Source organism: Triturus cristatus, chromosome 3_2 (genome assembly GCF_964204655.1).
Source record: "Triturus cristatus chromosome 3_2, aTriCri1.1, whole genome shotgun sequence".
Taxonomy (NCBI): domain Eukaryota; kingdom Metazoa; phylum Chordata; class Amphibia; order Caudata; family Salamandridae; genus Triturus; species Triturus cristatus.
The window spans coordinates 901769138-901781491 of NC_140584.1; the positions used below are offsets into that span (position 1 = coordinate 901769138).

A 12354-nucleotide genomic window follows, 5' to 3' on the forward strand; every position below is an offset into this window, starting at 1 on the left:
TCGCTGGCTTGCGTTTACCAGGGTAAGTGGCACTACGTGTCGGCGGCCAGCTATATGGAACTATGCCTCACTGATCGAAGGGAGTCTGGTGCTGTGGCCGCTGCCTCAGACTTGGTGTCACTGCCATTCAGGAGTCAGGACACAGTTCCACATGTGGGACCTACTGGGCTGAAGGGGACGCCGGTGGAGTATGTCAATGAGGAACGAGCAATGTGGGCCAGCGTTGGGGGGGCCAGTGATGGTCTGTGGAGGCTGCAGAGGTCACGGGACTGGTGCTTGGAGCTTGCACCAGCACATGGTGGGCCCTCTTTGACACACGCCAGTGTAGGCAGGTGTGCTGAGCCTCGTTGGTGCGCTGGGGCAGGCATGACGGGTCTGGGGACCAACGGCCCGGGGTGCAGCAGGCGCACAGGGACGCAGGCCATTCCGTGCTCGGCGCAGAACTCGTGGCGGGCTGAGAGGCAGCCCCCTAGCAGGCGCGTTGTCCATTCCAAATGAGAACCACTACCAGTGCGATGGGCTTTTTTTTCACACCCCTACCTAGGCCTGGCGTATGCAGGTCCAACCCACTATGCACGTGCAGGCAGGGGCAGACGTAACGTGCGACATTTCCGCGTTCTGCTCTACAGCCTGTGGGGACATGGTAGCGTGCACTGGCCACTACACTACACTCCATGCATGAGCAGTTGATCTCCACATGGCCCTTTCCGTGGTTTGCACTCTGTGGTCTGTCCGGCACCTCCAAGCCACTCCTGGAATTGGGTAGGTTCACATTCCTTAGTCACTTGCCGCTCTCGCACATGCCTGCTCCAAGCCTCTCCTCACATCCTGCTATTGTGTGTCTGTGATGCCATGCTGTGGCTGGGTTGTGGGTATTGCAGTGCCGGATTCCCAATGGAGTCGTGTTGTCGTGTCTGGTGGTTGGCATATTGTGTGTCATATTGACTGTAGATGTGCTGCGTGCCTATTGGCAGTGTCGTGAGTTGCATGACTGTGGGCTGGAGGTGTGTGGTGTGTTTATTTTGGGCTTACCAACGGGCAATGCATTTCCATGTCTGCCATCCTGGGAGCACTGGGTGATGATGGACTGTTGGGAGATGTGAGTTTCATGCACTCTGCCTGGGGAGTTGGCCACGACATTGTTGAGGAGTCCCGGGCGGTCCACTTTTGCCTGTACATTCATGGTATGCGTGTGCTTTCTGTTGTGGTAGTTGTGTGCAGTGTGGGTAGGGGGCACGAGGGGTACATGTGTGCAGTTGATTGTCCCTGACACGTGAGGGAATCCAGCTATGGTAGAGGGACCTTGCTTGGCCTCCAGCTGCTCCTGCACAGTGTGGGTGATGTGGGGGTGCTGGGGTACCAGGCTGATGTTGGCATCCAGGACAGGTGTGATGACCTTGGATGGGGATGGCTGTGTAACTCCTCCGACTCTGGCAGTTGTGGGTTGGATGGTACCAGAGGCCGGCAGTCGGCAGCTTTGTCTGTGGAGGGACGTTGGTTGTCTGCTGGGTTGTTCCTGTCAGCAGGTGGGGAATGTGGGTCAGGATGTGGGGGATGGTTGTCCTTTGGGGCCTGTAGTGGGCAACATCCTCCTCTGGTGTTGGGTCTGGGCTGGCAGGTGCGTTTCAGGTGGGTCCGCTGTCTTTGTGTATGCTGCCTCTGTGGTGCTCCCTGGTGAGGGTGCGGGTGGGTCCTGGGGGTGGTGGCGGGCCTGGGGTGATTGCGGTGCGTGTTGTGGCCCTCATGGGTATCTGCGTTGCATGATCATTGTCTCCATGGCATCTGTGGGTCTTCCGGTGTGGCTCTTGGCTGGGCTCCCTTTTATGCTGCAGCTAGTCATCCTAATTAACACCAGCAAAAGGCAGGTGTTAATTCCCTGCTGCTACTGCGGCTTATCGCCTGTTTTTGGTTCGCATCGCAGATCTGGCAGGTCATTGTGAAAGTGGTGTTGTGGTTTTTTCGTGTGTTTTTGCATGAGAACGCCTACTCTGCATCTCATTAGGGTTAGTTGGTGGTGTCCACCGTGGAGATAAATTTTGGGGCAGTTATCGCTGAATTACTGGTGTTGTATGCAGTTTGCACCAGCTTGTGAATGGGGTGTTAAATCTATCTCCACTTTTGATGCATTAACGTGGAGGTAAATCGGAGATAAGTCCTTGTGAATATACCCCTAGAAGTTGAATGGTGCTCTGCAAGGCTAGTGATAGTCCTCTGTAGCAGAGCTGCCTTTCCTGCATGTCCTTCTGCATTGCTTCGCTAGAGTCCCATCCATCGGACATTCATTGTTGAATCAAGTGCACTGCCTGGCTTCCGATGTGCAGAGCAAGGAAGGAGGTGGCATAACTGAAACTGTGCACCAGTTCCAGCAGCTCAAAATGCAACCGGAAACATAGCAACACTTGGGCAAAACACGTCTGTCTGCTAGCTTGGCCAGAAGGTACATCACATAAAGAAAGGACTGGAATGAACCCATAACCCCACATCATGTTCTTTATGCTTGAGGCAGGTATGGTATTTGAAATACACAAAAAACAAAGCAACAGTCCCAGCCACAGGCGGCTGCCAAAAAGATGTGACTACCTGAAAGAAAGAAATACACTCTTCAAGCATTGGTTCCTGGGCTGAGCTTTCAGTACGTTTGGACATACGAAAAAGTCAGCTCTTCTGAGCAATGGCATAAACAAGCCCATTTAGCTTATCCAGTCTTGACCTTTTAACTAGCTGAAGGTCTGCTCACCTGTGCAACAAATGTTCTTAACCTGTGCATAACACATGGCTGACTTCCTTCAAGGGAGCAGGACCAAATCCCCAGAGGTGTGAGTAGAGCTGTCCTTCTAAGCCCTGCTGAGAAAGAATTGGACAGTTTTTCTTGCTGCATACCCACTTGTGTTCGACCGAGACTCAAGATGATGCTCTAAGGCCTAGTCTGATGTGAAGGTAAACACCTAACAGTCCCCCCATGAGCTACTGCATGTGCAAGGGCAAGGGGTAACCCTGAAATAAACACTCTCTGGGGTATCCTATTATTGAAGTGAGCCTTTGCATTCTTCAAATGTGTGATGATGTGACCTTGTAATCCTCATTTCCTGCTGGCATTTTATCCAGCCACGGCCTGTGGTTGAGAGCGGTGGGGCCCGGTGGAGGGTTATTTCGACGAACGATGACGTGGAAAATTAAATAAATTAATTTTCCCTCGTCATCGTCCGTCCAAATCTTCACCACTACTGGGCCCGCTGCTCTTACCTGCATGGGCCGCGGCTGATTTTATCCCCACTTGAGTGGGAGAACTATTTTTAGTGAGAGAATTCCAAGCAAACTCATTAAAGCTACTTCACATGCTTGACTAATAATTATTAAAGGTCTTATGGCCGGATGTACATGTAAGTGGTCACAGAATTATGGTTGTGAATTCCAACCCGTATTTTTACAACCAGGAAATAATTTTACTATGTACTGATAGGTTGGTTCATAAAATTCTTTATCATGGTGGGTCGTAATCTGATCTAATTCAATAAATATTAATAAAGTAGTTCAGAAATTGCAACTCACTTTGATTGAAGGCCATCTCAGAGATTGTCGTGTAAATGGGTCTGAAGGCCACCATGTATGTCTGTGATCACTGTTTAATAAAATAATATTTTAATTCAATGCAGCTCATTATCGTTAAAGGAAACAGAGTGTGTTGAAAATACCTGACAATTTTTTTTAAGATTTGGTAGTAGTCCCCCCGACCACTGCTTACTTTACAACAAACTTTTTTTAATTCACAAAGAGGAAGGGGTCCCAAAGTCGCTTTTTTCCCTAGGGAACCACCCAAACTCAGGAGTAGGTATTTTTTTATGTTTTGAGACCAGATGTTGGTCGCAAAACATGGATGCATATCATACCGATCTGATATTGGGAAAAGTTGCCTACAACATGCCCCTTCCAAATATGGATTTGTTATGAGATCACAGTGCTATTTTAAGAGGTGTTAAAAGCTTATTTGCTCCTATATTGGGATTTATAAGTAAGAAAAAGCAATTCTGAGGTTGTAAATTCGGAATCAGAGAGTTTGCAGCTGGAAAAATGCTTAGTACATCTGGCCGAAATCTTTGCTTTGTAAAGAATGACAATGCCTGGACAAACTATTTATTGTGAGTGATACTTGTGCTGCCTCAACTAGATGATAATATTCCCTTGAGAATTCCAATGGAAGTCCATGTTCTGGTGTGAACATGGGCTTCTATTGTAATTCTCCAGGGCATATTATCAAGCCCATTATCGCCGCTTTAGCGGCAGTTTTCTGCCGCTAAACCGGCGATAATTTTAACGCTGTACTTGATAATATTCCTCTTGGTTTCTGTGACTCCAAGGACAGCTGCAATCCCTGTTACCACATTGCCTGGAGAAGTGGCCTGTTCCTCCACACAAAAATATCGAAAATCAGTTCCATTCTACCCAGTTTGATTTGATAATAATGTTCTGCAGCCAACAAATACTTATGAACCCCTCAATGAGAGCCAACATTAGATTACTTTTAAATATTGGCCAATTTAGATCCCGCCTAATCCTGTCCGATATTGGTCTGTTGCAATGAATCTAGGAAAACGCTTGAGAATGTTTGGCTTGCATGGCAGAAGGGGTTTGCTTTCTGCTACGTTTTGAAAAGGATTCCCTTTGTTGGGAAATGAAAATCTGTGAGGTTTTCACATACTCATACATAGACACTTCAGTGCAACGCATTGGGGTCAGCGCCTCTGATTATCACCCCTCGCGCACTTCATTTTCATGCATATTTTCCAAAGTACCAATATGTTTTGGATGCATTTCAAGGTTGGTGCTTTCTCTGTTCGTAAATGCAGTATATTAGATTAAATGGCCATTGACATTTCCTTTGCAAATTAACATTTAAGTATTATTTATGACACCATGTTAAAGAGCTGAGGATCAACGTTGTGCTTATTAAATACTTTTTTCTGAGACGAAATGAAAATTCAATTATTAAAACATGTATTTGTACATTTAAAGGCATGCACGCATAAACCTGTGACTTTGTGGCACTTCAGTTTGGGTACGAATATTGTAAAATCAGTTACATGTCCTAATTATTGTTTTCCTTCTTTGTGGCAGGAGGCCTTTGTTTACCAGCTGCAAGCGAGCTTTTTACAAAACCAGGTACTATTTTCATGTATCTCTTTTTCTTTACGAGATTCAGACTATCTTTCCCGAACTCTTGCCCCTTTTCCATAAGAAAAGCTGTGTTTTCGGTCTTAACCTGGTTGCTGACAGAATAGTGCCAACTGAAACAGAGTGACCTCCGCCTCTTTTAACACGCGGTCCACCCCTTCTTGGTCTTCTCTTTGCCCTACCTAGCATCCAATGGCCTCTTGCGTATGGTAAGGTATCCAGATCTGAAGTTTGTACAAGAGCTGCAGATGGAGGTTATGTTAGAAGTTCCCGCCTATTAGACATGGGTAGATGTTAAAACGTTTTTCATGAGTTCAGCCTCTAGTCGAACGACGCGTGTGTAAACACCACTATAGTGGAGTTCAATACAAGGATCATCAATTAGGTGAGATAATCTTGAAAAACATATTTTTGGATCTTGAGAGTTCACAAACCCTCACTGAAATGTCAATGCCTTAATCCACATGTTTCCTCGAACCAGTGATTTCCGGTTCAGAGAGCTGCGAGAGAGCTGCATTGGAGCTTCGGAGCTTCGGAGCCTCAGAGAGCTGCGTTGGAGCTTCGATCTTCGAGCTGCGGAGCTTGCGTCCTGCTGCCGCACAGTTGTGCTGCGTTGCTGTTTCTGAGTTCGAGCTCAAGATCATGGCTGCCAGATCGAGCACTTCCCGCAGAGGCGGACCGGTGGTGTGTGACCAACACTGGGTGCGGCTTGCGGAGGGGCCGCCCGCTTGTAATGTTGCCCCTTTCTTCCTGTACAATGCCCCACCACAGATGACTAGGACAGCAGGCAAGGTTTAAGGGGTTTATTCAAGTATTACACACTCCAGCAGGAGCGCCGGCACGGAGCTCCTTATCCTATTTGAATCGGCGCGCTAATGCGCCCCTAAGATGGCCGCCGCCGGAAGTCCGGTGACGTCACGCCTAGCGTGCCGTCGACTAGACCGCAACACCACATCTCCCCCTTTTACAACCCAATAAGCAATGTCCCTCTCCACCATAGAACAGTCTTACTTGTGGTCCAGGTTGAACTCCTCGAACCTTCGTGGGAGCAGTATTCTTCTTCCGCAGCGTGTCCTCCTGCTTCCTGCGCCTGCGGTCGGGGTATTGCCCCCACCCTTCGGATCCGCTTCCCCACACGCGTCTTGGGGCTCAGCCCCACCTAACTCAGTCCCTCGGTCACCAAGCCCCGGAGTCTCGACTTCTCCTCCTCTTGGACTCCAGGATCCCTTGGGAACGCTTCCTGCTTCCCCCTCTGGTCTCCTACACTCGCCTTTCCCCGCCGGTGTGGCCCCAGCTCCTGCCTCGCCATCCAGCTCCACGTTCTGTTCAGTCTCATTGGTTCCGGTGCATCTTGCCATCCGATCTTGTGCCCAAATCTTCCCGTCACTTAGTAAGGCTGATGTGGAATAGGGCTCTACCACTTGGAAGGGGGGCGTGAACTTGCTGTCCCCTTTCCTTCCCTGTGTAGGCAGTTTCACCCTCACCCACTCTCCTCTCTCCAAGGCGGCTTCCTTGGTGTTGTGCCTTGCGTCGTAGTAGTTCGTGTATACGGCTTGTGCTTTCTCCAAGTTTCTGCGCACCACTGCCGGTGACCAATGACTCTGCACCGTGAGCCTCTTCCAAGCTACATTGTCTCTGGTGAACGGTTCTCTTCCTCTCAGAATGCGGAATGGGCTGTAGCCTGTGGACGAGGGAGTTATCCGGTACGCCCATAGCATACGCTTGAGTTCTTTCTCCCAGCTTGCTCCCTGGCCGATTGCCGCTTGCACTGACCCCATTATCACCCTGTTGAATCTCTCCACTGCTCCGTTCCCAGCAGGGTGGTAGACCGGCGTGCGCCTGACAGTTATCCCGTTCCTGTCCATGAAGGCCTCCCACTTCGTGGATGTGAACTGTGGGCCGTTGTCACTGAGGATTCCCTTGGGGATCCCTTCTCTGATGAACACCTCCGTGAGGAATCCCAGGATGGTATCTGTCTCTGCGTTGTCATCCACGTGGACTTCTGGCCACTTCGAGTACCTGTCCACGACCACGGTGAGGTACTTCTGGTTGCCGCTGGCGTCTTGTATGGGACCTAGAACATCAATGGAGATTTCTTCCCACGGATTTTCCGGGAAGTCGAAGCGTCCCAGCGGTGGGCGCAGCACTTTTTGCGTCTTGTCTGCATTGTTGCATTGCTCACACGTTCTGACGTGTCTTTCCACCGCGAGGTCCAACCCTGGCCACCAATAGTCCTCCTTCACTCTTCCCTTCGTTTTCACGATGCCCAAATGTCCTTCGTGAGCAAGAGCTACCACTCTGGGCCTCAGCGCCGTCGGGGGTACTACCTTGTTGCCCCGGAACAGAAAACACGGGTTGTCCCCCAGCGACAATTCTTCCCTGACTTCCCAGTACTGTTTTAGTTCTTCTCCCAGCAACCTCTTCTCCGGCCACCCTTGCGTCACGTACGTTTTGACCGCCTTCACCTTCTCATCGGACCCATACTCTTCTTCCCACTCCTGCTTGCTGATCGCTCATGAACGCCACTGCGTACTCGGCCCAAGTCTCTGTGTCTTGCGCCTCTGCCGGTTCCTTTGCCGCCGCCCTGCTCAGGTAGTCCGCCACGCGGTTCTTGGTGCCTGGGATGTACTCTACGTCGTACACGTAGTCGAGGAGTCGCAGTGTCATCTTCGCAATTCTTGGGGTAGCGTGCTCGTGGCCGTTGGACGTGAGCACTTTAATCAGGGGTTTGTGGTCTGTTCGTAAGAGGAACCGACCTCCCCACAGGAACTGCCGGAATCTTTCCACTGCCCACACGACCGCCAGCATTTCCTTTTCAATCACGCTGAATTTGCGTTCATTGTCAGCCAGCGTGCGGGACGCAAAGCTGATTGTCGCGGTCGCTCCTCGCGCCGACTGTTGCGTGAGCACTGCTCCAAGGCCTCGGTCGCTAGCGTCTGTAGTCAGGGTCGTGGGAGCCGTCGGGTCAAACCCTTGGATGGGTATGGCTCCACAGATTTCTCTCTTCACTTCCCCGAACTCTCTCTCTTGTTCCTCCTTCCACGAGAACGCCGTTTTCTCCTTCAGGATCGATCTCAGGTGGTGCGTCTTTGATGCGAAGTGGGAGACGAACTTGCTGTAGAACTCAGCCATCCCTAAGAATGTCCGTACCTCCTCCTTGCTAGTGGGCGTGGGTGCATCTCTGATGGCAGCTACGTTGGATGCCTTGGGTTTTATGCCTTCCTGACTGATTTCGTGCCCCAGGTATGTGACTTTCCCCAGTCCGAACTTGCACTTGTCCCACTGGGCCGTGAGCCCGTTTTGTTCCAGCACATTCAAGACATTCGCTAGCCTCCGGTCATGTTCTTCCGTGGAGGCGCCCATCACCAAGATATCGTCCTGGAAGAACTGAATACCTTCCATCTTGTGGAACAGACGGTACATCAATTTTTGGAAGACCGCCGCTGCCGAGGCGAGCCCGAACGGCATCCGTAGGAACTTGTAGCACCCGAAAGGTGTAATGAATGATGTGAGGTGGTTGCACGATTTGTGGAGTGCGATCTGGTGATACGCAGATGTTAAATCCACAGTGGAGAACCACTTGGCACCCTTGGTCTTAGCTAACATCTCATTGATGCGGGGAAGGGGGAACTTGTCCACTACAATGTTCTTGTTGAGTTCCCTGAGGTCCACACATAGTCTCACCTTCCCGTTCGGCTTCTGCGCCACGACTAAGGGGGCCAACCATTCCGCATTATCGATGGCTTCGATGATCCCGTTGTCCTCCAACCTCTGCAGTTCCTCTTGTACTGCCTCCCTGGTGCGGAACGGGATGTTTCGCACTTTGTGGGACACTGGTCGGGCTCCTTCTTTGAGATTTATTTTGTGCGTGAACTTTGTTAGCCTCCCTATGTCGTCTCTGAAGACTTCGGGGAACTCTTCCTTCCACTGCCTTGCTCCCACTTTGGGGTCGTCCTCCATCATGAGTACTTGTATGCGGCCTCCTGGGTTCAGCTTTATTTTCAGCTTCCCTTGATCTTTCCATCCCAACACTGATGGTCCCTTTTCTGCCACGTACAGTTTTCCTTCGCACGTCCTGCCCTGGAACTCGAACGTGAGAGGGCAATACCCTACCATGGGTTCCCCTGTGAACGTCACCGGGTGGATGTCCGTGGGGCGCAGTCGGTGTGTTGTGACAGGTGCAAAGTCATCCTCCCATATCTTCCTCTTTATGATCGTGTAGGGGGACCCTGAATCTGCGACCATGGTGACTCCTACACCCCCTATGGTCATGGCGCACCTCGGTTTCTTGTCGACCGCGCCGTCGATCCCCAAGACCTGGTCATCTATCATCAGGATCTCTTCTTCGTCCTCCTGCCCTTCTTGCTCTTCCTCCTTGGTCATCTCCTGCGCCACGTACTTCACCTGCTGCCTTGACGTCTTCCTTCGGCATACTCTCTCATAGTGCCCCATCAGCCCGCAGTACGTGCATTTGGCCCGGAACGCTGGGCACCCTTTGTCGTTGGCGGCGTGCCTTTCGCTGCCGCATCTGTAGCACCCGTTGGTGCTCCCTTGTCCCTGCGTCTGCTGTTTCGCGCCCCGGGTCATGGGCTTCCTGTGTTGTCGCGTGCTGTGCTGCTCCGTCGGTGTCTGTCTCTCGTGGCCTTTACGGTCTTCTATCCTGCACACAGTTTGTTCAGGGTAGCGGTCCTTCTTCGCTGTCTCTGCACATCTCTTGGACATTTCTGCCTTCTTCACCATGGCTATCACCGTATTGAGGGGTTCGTCACCGTTGGCCCACAGCTTATCTTGAATGGACGCATTCGCTGCGTGCATCACTATTTGGTCCCTAATCAACTCTTCCTGGAAGGCTCCGAACTTGCACGTTAGGGCCAGCTTCTGTAACGCCGCTACGTACTGGTCAATCGTCTCTCCTTTCTGTTGCGCCCTGTGGTAGAAGTTGTACCTGTCGACGGCTACACACACTGTCGGGCGGTAATGAGCATCCATGTCGTCGATCGCGTGTTGAAACACATCGTCATCCGCCGCGGGCCGGACCACCTTCACTAGATCGTCGTAAACCCTCTGACCTGCAGGGCCCAAATGGTGTAGCAGCATCCTCTTCCTGCGCGAGCTCGAGAACTCAGCGCCACTTTCCTCTTCCAAGGCGAACAGGAAATTCAAGAAGTACGGCTTCCAATCCTCCCATGGCATATCTGGAACCCCAGCTTTCGTGAGGAAGGGTATCGGGTTCGGCAGTCCCGTCGAAGTGGCACTCATCCTCCTCCTTGCCTCCGTTCGCCGCGGTCGTGGACTCGAGCTTCTCGACCCCCGGGTGCTGTCGGGGCTCCCTGCGTCCGGTTCGTCGTCGCGGTCTGTGGCGCCGCCGCTCGCGGTACGTCCTGTGACCCCCGCCACGATGCGTGCAACCGCCTCTCCACGTGGACTCTACCTGGGGCGGTACCTGTGGGGTTGTCGCGGTCCGGAATCGGCTCAGGAGGGCCCGTCAGGAATGTAGCGCTCTCGCCTTCCCTCTCCGCGACACTGCCGCGCTCCTGCTGGTCAGGGGTGGTGCCTGTGGGCGTCGATGGCTGGTAGACCACAAGACACTCACCCTGGAGGCAGCGCTGGGCCGTTTCACCTCCTCGTCGCCATTGTAATGTTGCCCCTTTCTTCCTGTACAATGCCCCACCACAGATGACTAGGACAGCAGGCAAGGTTTAAGGGGTTTATTCAAGTATTACACACTCCAGCAGGAGCGCCGGCACGGAGCTCCTTATCCTATTTGAATCGGCGCGCTAATGCGCCCCTAAGATGGCCGCCGCCGGAAGTCCGGTGACGTCACGCCTAGCGTGCCGTCGACTAGACCGCAACACCACACCGCTCACTCTGCTTACTCCGCTTGGGACTGCTTCCGGCTCCGACTACAGTGAGCGTTGGGAGTGGAGCAGTGTGGCAGTGTTTCTTTGTGTGCCCGGCGGTAACTGGAACCAGCAACATCAGCTACAGTGGACGGCGCGGGGCAAGCCAGGTGAGCCCCTGCAGTGGTGATGCAAGGGTGGACTAGGTAGGGTCAGTCTCCGTGCCCACTGTGTCCTGAAAAACCTGACCTAGAGCAGCATTGCGCTCGGAGCGGCCAGAGTGGCCGAAGCAAGGCGGATAAGGAGCTAGGGATTGAGGCCTGCATTGAAGCGCCCCCTGCTTGCTCTAATTTGAACAGTGCGTGCTCCTCAGTGCCCCTCAGTTTCTCTCAGCATGCTCTCCCCAGCGTTGCCGCCTACACAGGACTCAGCCTGAGTGGGTAGGTGGGTGGTGACTGGTGAACCAGGACATCCAGGGTCACCCTGAGCTGGATGTATGACGTTACAACGCATGCTGTTACAACGCATGCTGTTACAACGAAAGTTTTACAATGCGAGTGCATTGACAACGCAGGACATTACAACGCAAGTCTTTACATCGACTTGCACTAGATGGCATGCTAACATTAAAAAAGTGTAATTTACTATTCCAACTCCAGTCCACGTAACAGTAGGGAAGGTGTTGGGATAGTAAACTACACTATTTTTAATGTTAGCACGCCATCTAGTGCAAGTCGATGTAAAGACTTGCGTTGTAATGTCCTGCGTTGTCAATGCACTCGCGTTGTAACAGTTTCGTTGTAATGGTAGTGCGTTGTAAAAGTTGCGTTGTAAAGGTTGTTCCCCCCCTGAGCTTGTTCCTTCTCCTCAGTCTGTACCTCTGCTCCTCTGCTCAACTCATCTCAACAGCTCAACAGCTTGAGTCAAATATGTCAAAATAACAATATTAACAATAATAACAATACAAAAGAAGCATAATAAAAGCATAACGGAAAACAGAAAAGGGGAATACATAAGGGCGAAAGGCAATAAGTAAAGGCAAAGGGAAAGTCAATTGCAACACAATAAAACAAAGACAAAGGGAAAGTCAAAACAATAAGTAAAACAGCAAACATCAAACAGGAAATAGCTGAAGAAAGGAGACAGGCAACTTTAACCAGCTTTAGCCAAAAACCTCAAAGCCCTTCTTATAATGAAAGAATCTCAAGAACTATAAGGAACTGTAGGGAAACTACAGGTTTACAGGTGTACAGGGAGATGTGATCAGGCAGAGAGAGACGGACTGTTGCATCTATAATTAATAGAAGGAAAAAAAAGAACAACGGCTTAAATGAAACGGTCAGCC

General features: G+C 51.3%; 1 protein-coding gene across 4 annotated transcripts in view; it reads left to right on the top strand.

Moving 5' to 3' along the window:
* The window catches only part of LOC146858422 (multidrug and toxin extrusion protein 2-like), a 541481-nt gene that overhangs the window by 394662 nt on the left and 134465 nt on the right, over positions 1–12354 (top strand). For 3 of the 4 annotated variants that reach the window (XM_085649339.1, XM_085649341.1, XM_085649338.1), the window contains exon 6: positions 5113–5157. The exons of the other annotated variant lie outside the window; for it this stretch is intronic. In XM_085649339.1, the coding sequence (XP_085505465.1) occupies positions 5113–5157 (45 nt within the window). The remainder of the gene's footprint in view (positions 1–5112; positions 5158–12354) is intronic. 4 annotated transcript variants of the gene reach the window in all.